This window comes from Castanea sativa, chromosome 12 (assembly GCF_040712315.1).
Source record: "Castanea sativa cultivar Marrone di Chiusa Pesio chromosome 12, ASM4071231v1".
Classification (NCBI taxonomy): domain Eukaryota; kingdom Viridiplantae; phylum Streptophyta; class Magnoliopsida; order Fagales; family Fagaceae; genus Castanea; species Castanea sativa.
Window position 1 is genome coordinate 44,791,507 of NC_134024.1, and position 24,446 is coordinate 44,815,952.

The 24,446-nt window shown below is 33.2% G+C and overlaps 2 protein-coding genes across 2 annotated transcripts in view; both read left to right on the forward strand.

Moving 5' to 3' along the window:
• The first annotated feature begins 4,560 nt into the window (after positions 1-4,560).
• Positions 4,561-6,207, forward strand: LOC142620750 (uncharacterized). Its single transcript, XM_075794068.1, has one exon. The coding sequence runs from the start codon at positions 4,561-4,563 to the stop codon at positions 6,205-6,207; it is 1,647 nt and encodes a 548-aa protein (XP_075650183.1).
• An 11,998-nt stretch (positions 6,208-18,205) lies between these two features.
• LOC142620751 (callose synthase 1-like) overlaps positions 18,206-24,446 on the forward strand; it is a 65,120-nt gene continuing 58,879 nt past the window's right edge. The window contains exons 1-2 of the mRNA XM_075794069.1: positions 18,206-18,352; positions 19,114-19,338. Coding sequence (XP_075650184.1) covers positions 19,155-19,338 — 184 coding nt within the window. The 5' untranslated portion in view covers positions 18,206-18,352; positions 19,114-19,154. The remainder of the gene's footprint in view (positions 18,353-19,113; positions 19,339-24,446) is intronic.

A 24,446-nucleotide genomic window follows, 5' to 3' on the forward strand; every position in this document is an offset into this window, starting at 1 on the left:
CTGTCCAAACTCATAACAATTAAATAAAAAATATCAATTTTTCTTATAAAAAAAGAAAAAGAAAAAACTTTTTTGGTAAACTAGATTTTCGGTCCTTAACCTATATACTAAATTTCAATTTGACCCTTAACTTTTCAATTATGTCAATTTAGTCTCTAAACTCTCAGTATTATGTCAATTTAATCTATACTATTATCTTTTGGATGAAAATTGATGATATGTTTAATGGCCAAAATAAAAAATTAGCTTTCGTTGATGTGAGAATAAACTACAATTTTATTTTGGCCGTTTGCCATGTCAACAATTTTTATCCAAGAAATAATGACAGAGATTAAATTGATATGACACTAAAAGATTAGGGACTAAATTGACACAATTAAAAGGTTAAAGACCAAATTGAAATATGGTGTAAAGGATGGATACGGACCAAATATATAGTTAACCTAATTTTTTTTTAACACTTTCTTAAGAAATCAAAAAGTAAGGTAAGGAAATATTCATTTCTAAATAATATAAAGTTCTGTTTTGTTTCTATAATAATAATAATAATAATAATAATAATAATAATAATAATATAAACTTACAAAATATTGTGCATAAATTTACATCATCTCTCTTATATTTTACTCTTACTAGCCGTTTGGTATTTCCAATTAATTGTTATCAATTGATATCAGTTGTGAGGGAAAACTATGCATAAAATAGAAGAGATAGTGATAAATTTGTAGTAGAGGGTGTGAATAAGAAGAGACAAAAATAGAGAAATATGAAGAGAAATAGGAAAAATGATATTAATGTAGAGGGTAGTGGGGAGATGAAAAGGTAAGGGAGGGAGAAAGGTTGGAGAAGTAGTGGGGAGATAAAAAGGTAAGGAAGGAAGAAAGGTTAGAAAAGTGTAAATATTAAAAAAATAATTGTTAAAAACAATTATAGGAAAATTGGAAATAAAAAAGATAATGATGTGAATGCTGATGTGGTTCAATTGGAGTGTAGCAATAATAAATGTTACGCTTTTGCTTTTAGATATATATAGATATAGATTATACCTATTTTTACTCACACGTATTTCTAAAAAATACAAACGACGTTACTAGAAATCTCAAACCAAACAGGACTTAAAACCTTGCTTTGCATAGAGACTTCTTTAAATCTTGTCCGATAAGTTAAGGGCTTAGTTTAGAAAATACTTGTAGAATCTTCTTGCGTTGAAATATGTCAGTGTTACATTGCACTTAGCTTCTCCAACACAAGATATAAACCAAACTGCACTAGTTGTGACTTTGAAAGCTTCCAAGTATTTTGTTGTATCACTTGTGAATTTCACTACACTTTGAATGTGCTACATTACCACATCTTACAAGGTAGAAACAACACGAGCACCCCAACACTCTTAGTTATGTTGTTAAATATGATTCTAACAAATATTATTATGATATTTGTGAAGAACAAGACCCAATACATTAGTTCTACTACTATACAAATTGTAATTATTGGTGCCTACACATTTGACTGTCACCCATTCCCCGTCTATATAAATACCTCTAATCTAACCTTGAGATAGAGGAACACACATGCAGCAACTGTGTTAGTACCACAATTTATGTAAGTACCATTACCGCCATCAACGTTACTTTCATTATGTCGTTTTTTTTTGGGTGTGCTTGTGCTTCTTGTTTTGAAGCAAATACCAATAAGTGAACAAAGCAACGTACAGCTTCTTGATTGGATCTAGATTTACTAATACCGCGATCCAATCAGTTTCTAACAAAACTTGCAATTCCCAACTTACTTGACCAATGGTCTATTTTACACTGACCTTATGGGCACATTAGTTAATTTAGTTGGATACATGTAACATATTTACAATACTGTCACAAAAAAAAGTGCGTGTAGTACTATCAAATTGGTCTGAGATTATATTTGAATGATTTGCAAACCAGATAAAATAGGGAGAGTGATGCAAAACATATTTACCGGGAGAACAATTTGTGTTTGAAAAACTAAAAAACTGGGCATTTTTTTTTTCTTGTCTATCTTTTGGGTGTGTGTCATTTTTTGAAGTAAAATAACATGAAGTGAAGAAATCTGGATCTTTTCTCCTTTTAGTGCTGTTGTTTGGAATATTAATGGAATTATAGTGTATATTCTATACTTGAATTCCTCAGTATGCTAAGTGCCATCATAATTGTTTAATGCTTTTGTCAATTTGCTGGTGCTCTTGAAGTACTAGGTTGGTATCAAGGTCATAATATTATTTCAGTAAAGTATATGATGAGCTATGGGATTAGAATAATATGCTGAATATGATCAATAAGGTATGGCTCAAATAGCACTTCATAAGAGCAAGGTGGAGAGGGGGTGAAGTCAAAAGTTAAGGTCCATTGAACTTAAAATGACACAATGATTTTAAAACCCAGAATATCCATGTGTTAACTTTACTATATTTATTTCCCATAAAAAAAATTTAAAAAAATATTTGTGTTGCCTATGGAAATACCCATTTTTGTCTCTAGACGATTATCAAAGGGTCCACTTTTGAACATGTGGCCAAGAAAAATGACTTTTATAAATATCTTTGTTGCCTATGGAAATACCCATTTTTGTCAACTTGACGATTATCAAAGGGTCAGCTTTTGAACATGCGGCCAAGAAAATTGACTCAAGATATTTTGGTGAGATATTTCCAAATTTATTAAATATGGTCTTAAGCTACATTTGCATAGAGAATTAACCATAAACAAATATGAAAGCAAGCTTAGCTGGACTCTTTACTTGGTATCAACTTCAATTCTTTGTGTAAAAATCATTGTTATTAATACCGTTTCGGACCCCGTTTCGGTTTGTCCAGTGGAATGGAATATTTCAGTACCGGCCGATTTCGGCGTACCGTTTTAAGGTGTTTCGGGTTCTTAAAAATTAAATTATATATATTCTTGTAAAACATAAAATTGTCAATTCTAATAAATAAATAACTAAATTTCAAATAATACAAATCATTTAGTCTTAACTCTTAAGTCTTAAACATCAATATAACATCTATTTAACATCACACAATAAGAAAATTTACAAGACAATAACTAAACATCAAATAATACAAAACATTTAGTCTTAACTTTTATGTCTTAAACCTCAATACAACATCAAACAATAAGAAGATTTATAACAAGTCATTACTCATTACATAAGCCCATAATAATTAATAACTAATAAGCCAACAAAATTTATAACATAATATTAGCCATCAAAATTTTTTTTTTTTTTTTCCATAGGCCAAATCATGTACCGGCCGGAATTCACATCTCGGCCGGAATTGGCCGGAATGGACCGGAATGGCCGGAATGGACCGGAATGGCCCGAAATCTGGCCCGAGGTAGAACGTTGAGTATCCTGGTACCGGTTTGCATACCGGAACGAAAAATTCCGGCCGTTCCGGCCGGAACGGAACGGAATCAATAACGATGGTAAAAATGAAACCTGAATTTCAATTGAACCTCAACTTCTGGTTTTATTTGTTAATGATTTAATATGAAAATGCTGCAATACGTAAAACATAGGTACAATACTTTTGATTCCAAGAGAAATTTTACATAAACCCAAGATGTTCATAGGAACAATTTAAAATAAATAGTCAAAATAAAAATATATATATATAATATACTTGCAAAAAAAGAAAACTATATACATAATTATACATATTTTGTCTACCTAAATAAAATATTGAACATTTTAACTTGAGAATCTCAAGAATTTGGGTTCAACAAAAATTAGAGTAATGTTAGGGATACAACAAAATGACACAACAATTTTACAACGTTCTTAATTTAGCATATCAACTCACTTATGGGTCCATCACAATCATTAATTTTTTAAAAATAATTTAATTAATTTAAAATTTTCGATATGCTAATTTAGAAATGTTGTAAAATTGTGGTGTCATTTTGTTGTATTCTAACATTAATCACAAAAAATAATTTCGGCCTACCAAACATTATCCTTCAACAAAAAATTAAAAGCCCAAGTATCAACCATAAAAATTGGCACAGTTTTATGTGCTGTTCGAGCTTTCTACCCAAATATCTAGAAAAAGATAAAAGCCAAAGTCTAAAGGAGACTAGTATTCCACACAAAAAAAATAAATAAAATAAAAGAAAAAGAAAAAAGACTAGAAGATCTATGGTCTCTAAAGAAAAATCCAAAGTTGAACTAACTACTTTTCTAGTCGAAAGAATTAAAGAAGTGTGTATAGCTGTATAAGTATAGTCCTATTATTGTTGACCCAAAAAAGAAGCTACCCTACCATCCCTCCCAGTCCACACACCAACCAAACCAAAAGGCAAGTTTCATCTCTCTCCACAAAAAGTGTCTGAACCTTTTAGGCTCTAGCAGCAGAGATTATTGAAGACTTTGCTGCTCATCTGACTCTCAGATAATCTATATCAAGGTATGAGTCCATCTCCAACAATTTTTCTCTACATTTGGTTAATCTATAAATTCCTTTTCTTTTTTCCTAAACAAGTTAGGATGTTTTTTTGTTTTTGTTTTTTGTTTCACGTTGTAAAGATGGAAAATCAACATGCTTGCAACAATGAGCATTCTTTGGTATTCAATGAAGACGAGAAAAGAGGAATTCTTTGTTGGGCATGCAGGGAACCAGTATTGGGTCCTAGTTATAGTTGCATAAAATGCAACAAGTTTCACCATCATAAATCGTGTGCAGAACTACCTCGTGAGTTGCAACATCCTTTGCATCCAAAACATTCTCTTTTTCTCTTTGCGGAATGGAAACGTGTTTGCAACAAAGAGTATAGCAAATGCGAAGTCTGCAAAGAATTTCTTGAGGAATACACTTACGGCTGTTCCCATTGCAACTTTAACCTTCATAGCAAATGCGCTTCTTTACCGCTCACCATAGAAACTGAAGTCCATGACCACCCATTAACACGCATGTGGAAGTCGATAAAGTTCACTTGTGACCTTTGTGGCAAAGAAGGCAATGTGCCCTTTCTTTGTGCACCATGCAATTTCTGTATTCATCCAAGTTGTGCGTCTTACATACGCAGTGTCAAAGTTATACGTCATGACCACATCCTCCACCTTACCATTTCTTCTCTTGAAGTTAGTCAATCTGTTTCCCGATTTTGTCGCCTCTGTGTTCAGAAAGTGGACACAGATTATGGGTTTTACTATTGCTCAAGTTGCAATTTTGTCGCCCACCTTGACTGTGCTACGGACAAGGAAAATAGGGAGGACATAAATTTGCTAAAACTAACAGATGAGTCCAAAAATGATGATCTAGAGCTGGATGGATCTATAAACTCAAAAACTTACATAGTCAAAAAAATCAATGTAGGTGAGGATGGAATTGAAATTGCTACAGAAATCGAACACCTCAGTCATGAGCATGACTTAAAGCTTACAGATGAGGTTGAGAATAACAAAAGATGTGATGGTTGCTTACGAGTCATTCTCCCTCCATTTTATAGTTGTACCAAGTGCAACTTCTTTCTTCATAAATCTTGTATTGAATTACCTAGAAAAAAACGACACCCACTTCATCGACATCCACTCAACCTTCTCCCAAAGGCACCTTATAGGAGTAAGTTGTTTAGGTGTGATGCTTGTTGCCAAGATTGCAATGGCTTCACCTACCATTGTGAGGAATGCAACTTTGATCTTGATGTTCAATGTAGTTTGATGTTGGACATCCTTATCCATAAAGGTCATGAGCATCATCTTTACCTCTCCAACACAAGATATGAACAGAGTTGTAGTAGTTGTGACTTTGAAAGTTTCCAAGTATATCGTTGTATTACTTGTGAATTTGCATTAGACTTTAAATGTGCTACACTACCCCTTACTGCTAGGTACAAACAACATGAGCATCCCTTCACTCTCAGTTATGCTGTTGAAGATGATTCTGGTGAATATTATTGTGATATATGTGAAGAGGAACGAGACCCAAAGCATTGGTTCTACTACTGTGCAGATTGTAGTTATCCTACTCATCCAAAATGTATTCTTGGAAACTACCCAAATATTAAGTTTGGAAGTGTTTACTCATTTTATTGTCACCCACACCCCCTTACTTTCATTGAGAAAACAAAGGACCATCCTACTTGTCACAAATGTGGCCATCCCTGTATAGAATCTATCTACCAATGTGCCCCATGTAATTTCAACTTGCACAGGCCTTGTTTATGGAAATGACAAATGTGATTTTTATACTAGACTTGGTCCACATAATTTTGGTGCAAGAAATTCATCAAATGACATTGCAATAGTTATTTTTAATGCACTTTCTTGGCATCATGATTCACATAGGACATAAATACAACAATAGGTTGGTATAACAATAGGTTGCAAGATGTGAATTGTTAGGGTATTGCAATAATAAGTAACATTGATATAACAATGGGTTGGTATTACATTTTGTGCGTACTTTATGAAAAGAATGTCAAATTACAAACAGGATCATTTTGGTGTGCATTTATGTTTACAGCATTGGCTTATATTTTAGACACATGAGATATTTATATTTGAACTGTTCTTCACAACTCAAGTATGGCACAATAGATTGATTTCAAATAGGTCCACTACATTTATTATGCAACAAGTGTAGATGAACTCTGCTGACTGGTGACAGATAACTACTCGGTCTTTTATTATTGATTTCAAACATGTCCACTACATTTATTATGCAACAAGTGTAGATGAACTCTGCTGACTGGTGACAGATATCTACTCGGTCTTTTATTATTGATTTCAAACAGGTCCACTACATTTATTATGCAGCAAGTGTAGATGAACTCTGCTTACTGGTGACAGATAACTACTCGGCCTTTTATTATTATTTTTTTGAATAAGTGGCAGAGATGAGAGAACTACTCATCCAACAAATAAGTAAATATTTAAGCAACAAATATCGAAATTAAAATTTCATCTTACTTCAAGTAATCCTTTCCATCATATCCTCCAGAACTAAAAAAGAGGTTTTTGTTGTGTTTAGGGGTTGTTGTACAGACTACAGAGTATGACACAAAAAGAGAGAAGAAGCAAATACATAATATATTTATCTCCAAATATTTATAATATATTTATCTCACTATAACTACTATATATATATATATACACACACACAATTGCAAACTACTTTAGATACAAGATTCAAATTGAAGTTTTCAGTGCAACTAACAAAATAAAGTTTGTGATATTTGATTGAGATGCCGAGAAAATCCTAAATAAATCTACAAGATCGAGATCTTGCTGAAAAATAAATTAAGGTACAACTTATTTAAATTATTGTAAAAATATTGATATTGGAGAAGGAATTCCACGTGATTTGAAGAAAAAAAATTAGGAAAAAAATAGATTTCTCTACTTCATTTGAATGAATTCAATCTAAAAGATGGTTTTGAAAATTACATAGTTGCTAAGATTTTTTATGCGCATTCAAATGATAAAAAGGTATGGAAGAAAAAAAAACACAATTCAACTTAATATGTTAATTCTTTTTGCTGCACTATTTCAAAATTAACAAAAATAAAAAATTTACAAAAAACTGTCACATCATTGAAATTTAATATAAATGCAAATACCTATGAAAAATCTTAGCGACAAAGTCCAAATTTTGTAAGATCTAATCAAGAATCTCTCAGTGCCAATTCATTAATAATTAACACAAATGATGCAACAAAAGGAAAAAATGATGAAAGCTCAAAAATTGAGCAAATATGGACGGACTAAATTTCAAATGTTGAAGATGGAGAAACTAATGATGACAACAAGCGTCACCATACCACAATAACAAAGCATTGAAGAAAAGAAAATTCGTAATGAAGTTTTTTATTACATCACATAATAAAAATCAATAATATAGAATAGATTAATATGCTTTTATCAACTTTTATTATACAATATTACTCCAAGTTGTTTTCATTATTGCTCATTACTTGAACAAAATAATTATAATAGATATATGTGTGTAATTTATAATTGTTACTTTTTATTATGAACTCATTACTGACAAAGTTTTATAATAAAAATGCTATAATATATGTATAATATTTTTCAAAAAAAAATTTACATAAAACATTATAAAATTATCCGTGCATTGCACGAGAAACTTACTAGTTTATATAATAGTAAAAATAAGTTACTATGATTTATTGGGTAACAGTAAAAAAAAACTTAATGAAAAAAGGTGAAAAAGGTTAAATGCAATATTAGAATGCTACGTGGCAGGACCTCATGCACTCTCACATGAGGTCTCTGCTTTTATATATATATTGATATTGATGGGTAACAGTAAAAAAAACTTAATGAAAAAAGGTAAAAAAGGTCAAATGCAATAAGTTACTATAATCTATTGAGTAATAGTAAAAAAAAACTTAATAAAAAGAGGTAAAAAAATGCTAAATTTATATAATAGTAAAAATAAGTTACTATGATTTATTAGGTAACAGTAAAAAAAAATTTAATGAAAAAAGATAAAAATGTTAAATGCAATATTAGAATGCCACATGGCAGGATCTCGTGCACTCTCACATGAGGTATCTGCTTTTATATATATATATTGATTTATTTTTTCTATAATGATATTGTTTATTATTAATTATTAGAAATTTCCTGTTACAGCCAAGCAGATAACCAAAATGAGACAGTTAACTGTATGGGTGTTTGAAACATTTTTTCAGTGAATAGTGTCAGTGTGGTAATTCATTAAGTGATCAGTTATACAGCGGAGAATTGTTTGGTTGAAAATGGGTTGCACATATAAGAATAATGTGTATGTAGTTTATGCAGCTCATTCATGGCAGTTCTGCATTTGAGAGAAAAAGAGGAATTATAAGAACAATGGTAAGGGTGTCTTGGTAACAAAAATTGAGCAATGCACTGGGTGAACTGCTAAAGGTATGTCTAAAGTTTAGGCGTGAACATGGATGGACTTACTGGTCAGAAATTTTATGTTTAATTGGTGAGCAGAATGGAAACAAAGTGTGTTAACTAAGTTTGGCCTGGAAAAACAAAATATTGAAATGACTGAGGATTCATCAAATATTGCAAAGGCATTGTCCTTCAAAACTCTAAGAATTTTCCCTTTCTTAGATCCTTATATGAGGGGATATCAGCTTCAGGACAATTTTTCATTTCAAATTTACTTGAGATGCTTGATCTTTGTACTTAGCATCAATAGTTATTAGTGTATCTCATGTATACTTCCCATGTACATTGGTTGCATGACCCTGCTCTTTAACGAATCATTTACTACTTAAAAAAAAAAAAAGGTTTTGAAAGGGAAAATTACGTGATGATGGAACTTCTTTGAGCATCCCCCACACCCAATGATGAGGAAAAAGAAATTCCAAGGGCCTTCATTGCTTGTTGTGTTTTTTGCTTTTAAGAATGTGTTTTCATCCTATTTAAACCTATCCATATGATCTCCTTCTAGTTGAGTGGAGCCATATATTTATAGAACATATCATAGCAAAATAAATTTGTTTCTATGGTACTTGATCTCTGTACTATTACAGGGATGAGAACACTGGCATATAGGATGAGATGGTTGTGTCAATAACTGGGGTGAGTTGTATTCCACTTGCTTAACTTCCTTCCATAACAATAGATATGTGATTAACTATTATGCTCTTGTGCAATTGTCAGTAGTTCTTTCCCCTTCTTTAAGAAAACTGAAGCGTATATTTCCCCTTCTTTCATCTAGTTCTTTATAACATTTATTCTTGGTCATGTAATTCTTTCTGTGGTTTCATTATTTTTTTGGCAACAATAAAAGGGTATATTTGCATGCTACAATGGAGTTAGAAAATAGAAATTCCAGAGTAACAAAGGGAAGCATTTATTAGTAGAACATCTTCAGACTCAACATGTGTCGATCCTTGCTGGATTGCAATATACATTTCCTGAAGTCAGCGATAGCATGCATTCTTATGTTACTTTTGTAGAGAATAGTCTTCTTTCAGCTTGCCTCGTTGTTAAGCCATTCAAAAGGTAAGATACTCTTGTTTCAATAAGAAGTTAACTGTTATTCAGTGTAAATTTCTTTTGTTCATAGTATCTTAAAATACATTTCTGATTTTATGCCCCATTGGATTGCCCCCACATGGAAAATAAAAAAACATGATTAGATTGGCTGGAAATTTTGTTTAGGAGCTAAGCTATATGAGCTATCTATATTAATATACCCTGGCTTTTTTGGTGATAAAACATTCCTCATACTTCGGACACTTGATTGTTTTATCCTCTCTTTTTACCATAGTTCTTGTGTTTTTTTGTAAGGGTTGCATTTGTTTCCACTCATTGAATATGATCTTAGATCTTATCTGTTTGATGTATAGGGTTTACTGTAGTGATAGTGGTCAGCTAAAGGATTGCTTCAAAGAGTAATTATTGTTGGCCTCAGCAGTTTTCCTGTTGGTCCGTATTTACTGGCCATGACACATATCTTTCACTTATTTGGAAAAATTAAGTTAGATTTTTTTTTTCCTGTCAATATCTTACTAAAGCATATCATGATATTGTAGATTTATGTAATGAACTTCCTTCTCTAATCATTTCATTGATATTGTATATTACCATTTAAAGAGAGGTGAAAACATATAAGACACCCCCCCTCCCCCAAGTTAAAAAACTGCATATTAGGCTGGAGAATAGAAGGAATATAGCCTCCATTACTAATCCGTGCCTTGAATTATCCAAAATGGTAATCTAGAGATGTGTACATTTAGATTGCTAAGCATTTGGAGCATCTGATTACTATGGATTATAATATGTTGCATTAATCTAGTTTTACGCTCTCAATGTGTTGTAGGTGATAAAGGTATGAATTTGCAGCTTTTCTTCTACAAGCCTGACTTATGGTGGACGAACAGTATAGGAAACAATCCTTGGAAAATGACCCATTTAACTTGAATGATGCATTTTTCCCTTGTAAGACCAATTTGAGAGTGAAGTCATGAGTTTAAAACCTAGGATATCCATATGTTATCTTTACCAATATATATATATATATATATATATATATATAAATCTGTGTTACCTATGGAAATACCAAATTTGTCTTCTAGACCGATTATCTCCTGGACTTTGAGAGTATAATGATTTGTGACCCAAATAGGCCAAGTATACTGCGTATGATATCTGCTCTCATTAAGAGACATGCAAGTAAAACACCAAGGTTGCCTTACCTGTTATTTTCCAATTTAATTTGCTCAACCTTGTTTGGAAAACCTCTTATTAAAGCCAACCCCTCTACAAAGCAATGTTTCGGACTAGAAGGTGCCAAAAAAAGTGATATCAGGACCAAATTAGGTACTCTCAACTCTTTGCAAGTAGTTGTGGAATCAAAATTTTATCTTTTGAGGACAAATTAATTGACTCTATCTTCAAGTTTGAGTGATGGTGTGATGGTATCTTGATGAAACCAGGAGTCATTTCCTGCACTTTCTGCTTTGCGCTTAATGGTTTCGTGTATGCACATCTAGAGATCTTGATTTTAGTGTTTTCCGTCTTCCACAATGCGCAATATGAAGGTATACGGGCAAGCCCAATTTTTTTTTTCTTGTAAAGAAGCTTTTAGTTTTTCACCCAAGGCACATACGGAGAGCCAGGCCGAGTAATGTTTTTCAAAGCAGCACCTTATTTCAATCTTTCACCCGCATAAACCTCAGCGCCAATATTGGCTTTCTCAGCAAAATTTGCATATAAGATATTGCTCAATGCTTTTAACAAACTTTTAGGCAATATGAAATGTTGCAAACTTCCGGGCAAAAGATAAATCTTTTGCAATCCAAGACTGAATTCTTCCTACAAGCTATTGAAGAAAGGGTTTACACTCGTGCATAATCTTTCTAGAATCAAAGGCATATCTGATTAAAGCCCATCGTTCCATTTGAAAATAAATATCTTACTTTTCCCATTAAAGTCTGCATAGAACACCTTACTCTTTTCAATATTAATGTAGTTCATACATCTTTAAAAAAAGGACTAGTCTAGTTATAATTGAAGTTCTTTATAGTTGTTGATAAAGCCTGATGTAGGACTCATGACATACCCACACACTTAATTAACATCCAATCCAGTTAATCTGAGGCATCACACCCTCGACCGCTACTTGCTCCTTACCTAACTCTTGGGGCTTTAAAGCTAGAACTAAGACTCACATTGACACTCGACTCATACGGTACACACACTTACTGGTACTGTGGTTTAATTTTGAGGAAAATTCACTTCTTCAAATATTCATTACCGACCAAAGTTTTTAGCATAACCTTCTATTTGCTCTGGTTATATATATAGAGGTATGTGAGATCACATATAACCTGCTTGAGCCAATACATTATTGTGTACGCTGGTATCAAAGTGGTATGCGAAAATCATTTTAAGCAAACGCTATTTTGGACAGAATGCACTAAAATTGAATGTTAAAATTTTTTGGTAGTTTGTTGAGACTGATGCGTGAGCTTTTTGTGGGTTTTTAGCTTACATTTTTAACCTCAAGTTAGTTTGTTGAGACTTGAGACTAATGTGAACATTCTAAACTTGCAAATTCAAAAGAAATCAACCAAACAAACACTGTATTATCATTTACTTTTCCAAGTACATAAAGCATACGTATTTATATTCAAAGGCCCAGCCAACCCTTGATATCAACACCATTGTAGCAATCTTGTAAATGTGGTCTACTAAAGCATGCCAACTCTTAATATCCAAGACCTTATTTTAGGTTTTCCAAGGACTATAGGCTAAAACCAAAAATCATGGAGTCACTTCCCTACGTGACAGAGTTACTGGTGGATGTGAAAAAGTTATAGTCACGAGTGACTGTGTTAAGACACGATGTGGCAGAGCCAACCGCAAGACTTGAAGTATACAGTTATACACAATCTTTTGTGATCCTTTCATAGTTAAAAAAAAAAAACACTATTATTTCAAAACATGGATCAATGCATTATACCATAATACAAAAAACAATTGCAAGAATTGCTCATTGTAGAGATTTTGTATACATGAAAATATTTATAGGGAAAAACTCTGTTTTTCTATGTTGTCTTCCTCTTGCTTTGTAGACTCCTTTTTGAAGCTCTCTCTTAACCGTGATCTCTGTAATTTTAGCTTGTATGGATTCTGTGACATCTCCTCCGTGACATGGATCGATTATTTTTTTAAATAGAACTTTCCTTAGGTTTATAAGGTGAAGAGGTAGTGGTTTGATGTAGGCTCTGGCAAAATCTTGCATTAATCCACCAATTGCATTCATGACCAAGTGAGCAAATAATGTCTCATATATGTCTATCAAAGGCATGAAGCAAAGCTACAGAAGTAATTGCATTATTCTGAGACCAAAAGGGCACTAAAGAGTGGTGCCCATGTTGGGGAAATTCTTGGCAAAAAGTTCATAGATGTATTCTGGATACAAGCATTAGGCCTCCTAGATGCCAATTGGGTCTCGTGTAGAAGTAGGATTTTGACAACAATCTAGAATGATCAAGTGTGTTGCCCAATAAATCTAATATCAGATTCTTTATTGTATTGTCGAAGAAAACAGTTATGATGGACCAGAATTGGTTATGATTTGCTCTTTAGGAACTAGGACACCTGGAAGGCCACAGCAATAAGGTCAATCTTTTCAAATTTACGACAAGTTGATCAAATTGATAGAAGTGATTGAAAATATGCATTTTTAAAAATATTTTATGGGTGAAAACGGCATTTCAGAATCAAGTATTACCTCAAAAGGTGCTTATACACACTTATAGTTGAGCTACTAAATACTAAAAATGGCTCTGGTGAAGCCTAATTTAGAAGTTTTAAGAAATTGGCCACTTGAGCCCCTACAATAATAGTTGGAGGAAAAAAGGTGTGGTGAAACCTTACCATTCAGAAGTAAAATAATTGGAAGAAAAACTGTATGATACTAACTAAAAAAGTAAAAATAAACTGAATGCAATCTTGAGACAAAATAAGTAGCCTAACTATAGAAATTTCAGGGTCTTCTTTCTCCAAACTAGTCCATTGCTCGTGATCATTCTGATTCTTTCATTAGGAAATATGCAAAACACAAACAAAAGTTCAAATATAGAGGGATTCGCACTTGGAAAAAAAAAATGTAATCTCCACTTTTCTATTAAGAAAAATTGTAGGGAAATAGCTTCTTGCCATACTAACTGAGACAGATAGAAAAAGAGGGACTAAAAAGGTGATAATCTCTATATCGGTGAGCATATGCTAATGCAACTAGCTTACTTAAAACACTAAAAAGACTAGCCCACCTAAATCAAGTTAATACCTACTCATAAAAACAACAGCGAGAGAATTAACTCCTACATCCTCAGCAACTCCAAGCACGCAAAAAAGAAGCATAATATATATTTCTAAACCTAGACATGGATCAATGTATATCTGTCTGTGTGTAGTACCAAAATATTCAGTTTCTCAGAGAAAAGAGGCACTGACATTGCAATCTTTAATAGTCAGAAACTGATTCACATGCTCAGGTGCGGCATAGAGGTAAAGAACCACAGAGATTGCAATCTTTAGGAGGCAGAAACAAATGTGCGAGATCTAGAAGACAACATGGAAAAGAGGCCATTCCAAGCTTTAGTAGTCAGAAACAGATTTACAAGCTCAGGTGCAGGATAAAGGGGGATTCGTTCTTTTTTATAGAAACAGGGATTTGTAAAAGTGTTCTTTCATAGCAACTCCTTGAAGGCTTCTAAGGCATCACTGAGACTTCTAAAGCCAATTTGAGCACAGAAACTGTCATTGAACATCTCTATTTTTGCTTTATTTAGCTCACCAAACTTACCATAAATTCTGATAAGATCAGCTTTAGTAGGCAAACAGGATCCTGGTCCAAATGTCACAAAAAGCACTGCAGCAGAAGCTTCCCCCTCCTCATGCTCCTTATCACTTGTCATCATATCAGAAACAGATGTTCAAGCACCTTGGTTTTTTGACTTGGGCTTTTTTTAACTTTGCATCTGGTATTTCAGCAGCTTTCTTTGGTTTAGCCTGCTTTGAGTTTGACTCCAGTTCCTTGTTAAGGGGCTGTTCTACTTCTCTGTCTTTCTCCTTTTTGTTGACACAGGTTCATCATCAATTAAGAAACCCATAACACAGAGCACCTACTTTCAGTGTCACTTTAATTACACCTTATGAAACAGTAAGGTTTCATCCTCAAAAATTCAATTCAAATATGAAAAAAAAAAAAAAATCCCCAAATACAATAAAATGATTAATAGACCTAATTTTTTAAACATAAGGAACAATTCTACTCAATCACTCGTAAAGTATGTTTGATAATAAATAATTATAACTAGAAAAATTGGGCTGGCTAAATATGTTTGGGGTTAGAAATTGGACTTGTTTGAGTTTAAATCCTGATGTTTTTCGAGTTGGGCTGTAAGGGTTTTGGACTGGACTTGGTTTTGTTTAAAATTGGGCTGGTTGAGGCTTAAAATATAAGGCCCGGAGTGTGTGGGCTTGTGTGAGTTGATGTAAACCTTAATAAAAATGGGTCTAGAGACTTATTCGGGCCAGGCCCTAAAGTTGATGGGTTGAGGGTTTCATGATGGGCCCAAATACATATATATTACGGGCTGGGTTGGATTTGACCCAACCCAAGATGATTTAAGGCTGACCGGGTTGGGCTACTTAAAATCGCGATTTGGCTCAGCATGTTTGTCTGCACTCGCATTTTTCAACATGAATGTTTTTATCTATATTAATATATATATATATATATATATATATATATATATATATTTTATAAAACATGTTTGGTTTTTTCAGTAGGTTTTTATTTATTTTATTTATTTATTTTTTATTTTTATAGTTGTATTGATAGGATTGTGACCAGATTTTTTTATCGCTTTATATGCATATTTTAGTATTTAGCATGTGTATTCATTAATTAAATTTTGGCCTATTAAAGACACTGTAGGAACAATTGAAGTAAATTTATTATTTTCTTCCTATCATTTCTTTTTCTTTGTCTTTCTTTGTCTTCATTTTTATTTATTTTTTAAATAATGCTTAAATGTGCCTTTTTAGAACGGATACTTCTTTGAATTCTTGTGAGAGAGAAAGTAGTGCAGTGATTCTCTTACGGAAAGCCATTTTTCTATTTTTCCAAGGAAGGGAAAAATAATTGTTTAGGCTTAATTTTTGAACTTAGTAGTTAAATACCTTCATTTTCAAACTATGTAGTAAAATTGCCTGTTTTGGAACTTGACATTGTTTATGTTGAGTTAGTTGTGTATTTTGCTATTTTTTTTTTGTTGAAAATTTTGTACAAAAATTGACATCAGAAATGTTGAGTTCCATTTAAAAACATGCATAGAACTCAATATTTTTAATATTGAATTTTAGGAAGAACTCAACATCAACAATATCAAGTTCCAAAATAAGAGCATTTTGCTATATAATTTGAAAAATAAGTTATTTGGCTACATAGTTCAAAAATTAAGGCTAAATAGCCATTTCTTCTAGGAAAGAAGCTAGGAAAGAAGACAAGCTTTTGATATGAGTGATATTGTGACAAGGTTAACATTTTTCTTTGGATGCTACTATGTCCAAGCGTTTGTTGGCAAATTTCTTACTAAGTTGCTTTTGATGATGGATGTTACAGCTTAACCAACCCCACAACAAAGAGAGTCTTTAGCAATTGTTGAAAGCCTTGTCCTACGTGCTACATGGCCGGTACACCCGGTATGGCTGGTATGCCCGGTATTTAAACTGATACGGTATATACCGGCCGGTAGAGTCGATATCGGTACGGTATTGACTACCTTGGTCTATACTCCTCTTGACTTGAGCCTGTCAACTATACAAAATTTGAAAAACTTGGCTTTTCTATTGTTTTACCTTTTTAATTAACATTTAGGTACTATAGAATAAGGTTTCTATAGTGAAAGTTTGTGAGTTGTGACCAATGCGATCGAGCAAGGTGGCCCAAGAGAATTTTGAGCTTAAGGGGATGTTTAAATTGAAGCATTTTATATATTTCAATTTAATTAAATAATATATATTTTACTTAAAATCTATTCTTCTAATTTGTTCAGATGAAATATTTTTTTTAGTTTTTTTAATTAATTTCTTGTTCATGGAGCCTTAGAGGTTCCTATGGAGTTTTCTGATAATCCTGCTGGAAAATGATGGTGGGGTGGTGGTGGAGTGGGTTTATCCATTAGACGATCTTGTAATAACTAGTATTTATTTTTTATATTTAATGGTATGAGGTTTGGATTGTTGTTTCTATTGGTACTTTGAAGATCTTTTGACAATTGCATTATTGAGGATATTTTTGAATTTTATTGATGTAATTGTTTTTCGAGGGTAAATTTTTAGTTGTTACGAAAGTCTTGCACGCTTGTAAAGTGAAAACTTTATAAGCGTTCAGTTGTTGTCATATACCTATCTTAATGGTCGAATTTGAGGCGTGACAATTTAATGGTATTAAAATCATATCCTAGCCAGAAGTGTGGGCCCCACACATGAGGACGTGTGTGCCCGTAAGGAGTATAGCTCTCAAAGTGGACAACTCTACATAGTTGGGTTGAGGTTGTTACAATATATATATATATATATATATATATTTTTTTTTTGGTCATGAAATATTTATATGATATGAGATCAAGACAAGAATATCTTAAATTTTCAAGGGAGAAGAATTAGCTGTGCTCAATCCCATCTAAATTAATGGTGTCATTAATCAGTCATTGCCTCCCCCAGGTAACTACTAAGAAAATCAACTTTTTCTGCATGACATTTGATCTCCTAAGTCCTACCTGCTCCAATTTTATTTTATTATCATTTTTTTTAAAGGAGGTCAGTGTGAAATTAAATATGTATATTTCACTCCCATAAAAAAAGAAAAAAGAGAAAAAAGGAGAAGTCTATTTCACAGAAGAAGAGGATAAACTAGAAACAAGCAGCAAAAAATAATGAATTCGTCTTCTAATTGGACAGAAAAAGCAGCATGGAGAGAAAGCAATTGACTTTTTTACTCACATTCACACCGCCAGTCTTAAAGCAGTCGCCAACTGCTCTTGTCTCACTCTCACACACTGAATATATAAATAAAAGATTCCGCACTCACCAACTAAGAGTTTCCCATTAAATATTTTTATTTATTAGCAATTATTGTTTGGAACCATTTTTGTTAACTAAAGTCTAAAGTCATCTTGGACTGTCTTTTACTTCCACATCTCTCTGTTCCTGTTTCTGTTGACTACCTAGAACCCAATTCTTGAATTTGAAGATTTTGTCTTTTGCTTAATTGTTTACTGACTGAAAGTGGAGACATATAGTTCTGTGTACATGTGAGCATTGTGAGGTACATATAGGGTTTTTTTTTGTGTGGGATAGTTGAGGTATGTTTTACATTTGAAATTGGAAACATATATTAGACTTCATTAATTCTTTGTTTCTGCACTTTGGTTTTCTTTCCTTAATTATAGAAAAAAAAAATTCAATTCCACTTTGTTTGATGCTAACGAAGTGTTGTAGGACAGAGTCTACAAAATTTTCCTTGTTATTTTAGGTTTAGATTATTTATTTCCAATGGTTTTAATGATTTTAAGTGAAATTAGGCTTCTATAATGGTTAAGTATTACTTAGAATTTATTTTCTTGTGTGTCAAGTTTTATAGAGCTTTTAAATAGGTCTTGAAGTCTATAATTTTAAATAATTTAAATTTCAATAAATAAAAATAAGAGTTTTTCTCTGTTACTTTGTGGTGGATTTTATTTTATTTTTTTCTTATAGATTCAAGGACTTTGTGAATTTGAGGTTATTTTCCTGAAACAAATAAATTTTATTTCTATTTTTTTTGAAATAGTCGTGTTCTGTCTTTTTATAGGTATTCCGCTGCATTAGGAAGTGAACCTAAAGAATAGTAGATAATTCGATAGAGTTTATTATTTTATTTTATTATTTTTTTTAACTCTTTTGCTTTTTTGGTGTTTTTTAATATTTTGAATTTGTGAAAAAATGGAGTCAAATATTGAATTATGCTCAGTTGATCAGTTGGATGAAGTTTTTGAATTCCATGGTTTATACTTTACGTGAAGAATAATATTTGATTGGTTCTGACAGGTATACAAAGTGGCTTGAGTTATATTTGTTTGGGTCTGGAGATGTCACATAGAAGGGGGTCTGATCAGCCACCGCCTGTGCGGATTTTGAGGACTCAGACTGCCGGCAATTTAGGAGAGCCGATCTTGGATAGTGAGGTGCTGCCTTCTTCCTTGCTCGAGATTGCTCCAATTCGTCGTGTGGCTAATGAAGTCGAGGCTAGCAGTCCGAGAGTTGCTTATCTCTGTAAGTTGCAGTTTTATTTATACTAGACACTAATATGTATACACTCTTAATAATTAAAAAAAAAAAAAATCAATTTTTCCTATTAAAAAAAAAAAGAAAAAACTTTTTTTTAAACACTTTCTTAAGGAATCAAAATGTAAGGACCACCGCATACCCTTGGTGCGATGGTCACTCCACATGTATAAATGCTTGTGGAGCGTGAGGGGCAAGAGCCCGGATTCAAGTCTTTAGAAGGGAGCTTCACACACATATACATTCAAATTAGGCTAGAGGAGGAATTCTATCTTATATCAAAAAAAAAAAAAAAAAAAAGTAAGGTAAGGAAAGATTCATTTCTAAATAATATAAACTTACAAAATATTGTGCATAAATTTATATTATCTCTCTTATATTTTGCTCTTACTTGCCGTTTGGTATTTCCAATTAATTGTTATCAATCGATATTGGTTGCTCATGTTCTCTTCCTCTTTATTTTCATTCATTCTTCTTACTTGCTCCAAAAAATCAAATGATATAAATATAATATAGTAATGGTTTCCAAAACATTTCTAATGGCTAAAGATTTTTTTTCCTTTAATTATATATTTTAAATTTGTTCTAAATTTCAATGATATTTCATACTTAAATGGTGTATCATGCAAATAAGACTTCATATTTATAACCTTGTCCTTTAAGCTTATTTGATTCTGCAAAGATGCTGGAGGATTTCAAGTACAACTTGTATCAAGAATTTTGGAAGGCTTTGTAATAGATTGGTGGAACAATATGCAATAATTTAGAATGCAAAGAGGTAGGCCTAGCTTCATGGGTAAGAATAAAAAGATTGATGATTATTTTTTTTACTCGTGATTATGGTGAAACATTATTTTACACAAATTATAATAATAGCAAAAATAACTATTTGAAGGGGATTGAGGCGATAATCTCAATATTTATTCATTTGGGACAATCAAAATTTGCATGTCATTCTTGGAGAGGGATTTCCAATTATTAGAATAATTTTATTATTAAAGAAGTCGAAAAAGATCATGTTTTGACAAAGGTTGACAAGTTAGAAGACAAAAATTTGAAAATAAGATAATATTTTCAAAAAAGAAAATACGGAGTTAATTAAGGAGATTGACAAAAATCATAAGTAAGAGATTATAATAAATACTATGGAAGATTTAGTTGAAATTAAATATGAGGGTATAATCCTAAGGTCTCAAGATCCCATTAACAATGTATCAAAGATATTGATTTTTTTGGAGTAGGAATTGTAAAGTTTGTCATTAATCCTTTGTACTGATGTTGCAAATCAATTGAAAAGTTAATGAAAAGAAATTTTATGTTACATTTTCCCAAGGATACAAAGCTTTAACTAGATCCAATTATTGAAATATTTAAAGTAGCTTCTTATTTATTGCTGAATATTTCAATTTTAGACAAAAACTTAAGGCCAAGTTTCATTAAAGTGGAGGGATCGGATGCAGAACAAAATATGGGTGTTAAATTTTATTGTTTCTTAATTTTTGAAATTTTTTATATAATTTTCAAAAATCTAGGGCTTATGATTTTATTATCTTGATTATAGATTTTAATACTTTCCAAGTCAAATTATAGTCTATTATGGAATTATATCAATTAGGATAAGTTAAGGAATATTTTTACTAGTAAAATAAGCTTTTGTAACTTTAAAAGTTATCATGACTTTTGAGTGGAATTTGTTATATTTGTGCTGAAACTATATTCTCTCGTCCTTGTATGTGTGTGTGTGTGTGTGTGTGTGTGTGTGTGTTTGATTCTCAAAAGAAATAAATAAGGTTTATATAGCCTTTAAATAAGCTTGTAATCTATAAAATGAAATAATAATTTTCTTTCAATAAAAAGTTTGTAGTTTATTTATTTATGGTAGATTCCAAAGAATATATATATCAAGTTACACCTAGTGTAATTCTAAGTAATGTTACACTGCTCAATATTTTTTTAATTGGATGCAAATATTGACAAATCCACCTTTAGATTACATTATCTTTATATATTCTCCATGCTTGCAAAATTTCAAGGTGATCAAAGATTAATAGCCATGTCATCAATCAATTGTTAAAATTCAAGTTTTTGTATTTTAAAATAATGCATAAAATATGAGTTTATGGATCAAATGGTAAATAACATCTGATTGATATGAAAAATGGGCATGCATGTTAAGAACATATAGAACATGTATTTCAATGTTTGGAGTTTCAAAATATTAATTCGATAACAAATTATCTGATGGTGTAATATTACTTAGAGTTACACCAGGTGTAACTTGAACCCAACCATATATATATATATATATATATATATATATATATATATGATGTATAAAATCATTAGTGAGTTAATCGTCCACACATGCGTCGAATGAGGTACCAAAAGAATAAAGAAGATGAAGAACCTATAGAGAGCATCGGTGGGGTGCCGACCAAAGACCCTTCGAAGGTTAAGTTAGTGATAGAAGAATTTCCAATAACTCAAAAGTGCAAGAGTTAGAAAATTGCACGTACCTTAAGGAAGAGCAGGCCTAGTGCTTACATAGTGGTATAGAGCTAACTAAGATCTCTTGAATATAGGGTTTTTCCTTGTAGAGAAGATTTGAAGTTAAGACCCCGAGATCTTGAGCTTTTCTTCCCATATAGGGAAGACATGAGCGTGGAATATGGTCTTTGGGTGTGTAGTGCAAGTTATTTCCATATATGGATGCATGAGTGGAGAATACGTAAAGGTTTGTGGGACCTAGTTGCTCAAGCATTGGTATGACCATTTGTTCATTGGTATCACCATCTGTCTGTTAGTATGAATATGGAGGATAAGATGTGACCATCCGTCGGGTACATATGCAACCATTCGTTGGGCACATATATGGAGCACTGATTTGTAGAGGCTTCAAGGAAGTCAAATGAGGAGTTCACCCCAACGGGTCCGTAATTGGCAGGTCCCACCAGAAGAGGCACAAACCTTGGTTGGTTAGTGGCAGAGTATTCCATCTTGATGGGTCAAAGTGCTCGAAGGACTTTATTGGACGAAAATACCCTTATTAGTGTCTACATGTTCTAGGCGATGAGTAGGGTACCAGACGACCCTTTGATACGTAACGACTGTCTGGGCGGAACGTGTCGCATGGTGTTATGGAAGGTACCTGACGATTGCTGAGTACCTGACGACCCTTTGGTACTTAACGACCCATTGATATGTGACGACCTTCAGGATAGAGTGTGGTGCATGGTGCCATGCTCCCTTTGTGACCGATGATACTTTTGGTGACTGAAAATTCTTTTGGTAAGCTCATGATACTTTTGGTGACCGAAGACTCTAGGGTGTTAGAAAAAATTTTCTAACTAGTGAAAATATTCCCTATCAGTTGCCCCCCATTTTGTAGTCGTCACGTAAGTGGACAAGTGCAGAATATGAAGGCTTGTGTTATACGAAGGCTTGTGCTACCTGACAACCCTTTGGTACTTAACGACCCATTGATATGTGACGACCTTCAGGATAGAGTGTGGTGCATGGTGCCACGCTCCCTTTGTGACCGATGATACTTTTGGTGACTGAAAATTCTTTTGGTAAGCTCATGATACTTTTGGTGACCGAAGACTCTAGGGTGTTAGAAAAAATTTTCTAACTAGTGAAAATATTCCCTATTAGTTGCCCCCCATTTTGTAGTCGTCACGTAAGTGGACGAGTGCAGAATATGAAGGCTTGTGTTATACGAAGGCTTGTGCTACTTGACTCAATCATCTTTGGAGAGTTGTTTGTCACCTTGGTGACTTGGTTCAATGATTTCTATTTGAGTCAATCATCTTTGGAGGATCGCTTGGATCGTTCATCACCTTGGTGACTTGGTTAGATGATCTCTACTTGAGTCAATCATCTTGGGAGGATCACTTGGATCGTTTGTCACCTTGGTAACCTAAATTATTCGTCACCCTGTAGGTAGGAAGATTTAGATCTTTTACTAAGGCACTTGTTAGTGGATTGGTTCGTTGGTCCACCCGTAAGTAGAAGGACTTAAAAGTTTTTACCAAGACACTTGTGACTAGCTTGGTTCCTCCGTCCTCTAGTAGGTAGGAAGACTTAGATCTTTTACCAAGGCACTCGTGAGTGGCTTAGTTCATTCGTCCACCCGTAGATAGGAAGACTTAGACTATTGACCAAGGTAGTCATGGGTGGCTTGGTTCGTCCGTCCTCTAGTAGGTAGGAAGACTTAGATCTTTTACCAAGGCACTCGTGAGTGGCTTAGTTCGTTCGTCCACCCATAGGTAGGAAGACTTAGACTATTGACCAAGGTAGTCGTTGGTGGCTTGGTTTGTCCATCCACCCCGTAGGTAAAAGGACTTAGATTTTTTACCAAGGCACTCGTGAGCGGCTTAGTTCATCCGTCCACCCATAGGTAGGAAGACTTAGATTTTTGACCAAGGTAGTTGTGGATGGCTTGGTTCGTTCATCCACCCCATAGGCAAAAGGGCTTCAACTTTTGATCAAGGCACTCATGGGTGGCTTAGTTCGTCTATCTACTCATAGGTAGGAAGACTTAGATTTTTGACCAAGGCACTCTTGGGTGGATTGGTTCATCTCTCCATTCGTAGGTAGGATTTAAATTTTTTACCAAGGCACTTGTGAGTGGCTTGGTTCGTCCGTCCTTCCATAAGTAGGAAGAATTAGATTTTTTACTAAGGTATTCGTGGGTGGCTTGGTTCGTCAATCCACCCGTGGGTAAGAGGACTTAAAACTTTTTTACCAAGGCACTCATGAATGGCTTGGTTCCTCCGTCCTCCCATAGGTATGAAGACTTATATTTTAACCAAGGCACTCATGGGTAGCTTGGTTTGTCCGTCCACGCATAGGTAGGAGGATTTTAATTTTGATTAAGGCACTCGTGAGTGGTTTAGTTCGTCCGTCCACTTTTAGGTAGGAAGACTTAGACTTTTGACTAAGACACTTGTGGGTGGTTTTGTTCTTCTATCCACCCTATAGGTAGGAGGACTTAAATTTTTTGCCAAGGCACTCATGAGTGGCTTGGTTCATCTATCTACTCATCGGTAGGAAGACTTAAATTTTTTACCAAGGCACTTGTGGGTGGCTTGGTT

What these genes read in the sequence shown, in the direction of transcription:
- LOC142620750 (XM_075794068.1), top strand. Translation starts at nt 4,561, where the DNA reads ATGGAAAATCAACATGCTTGCAACAATGAGCATTCTTTGGTATTCAAT.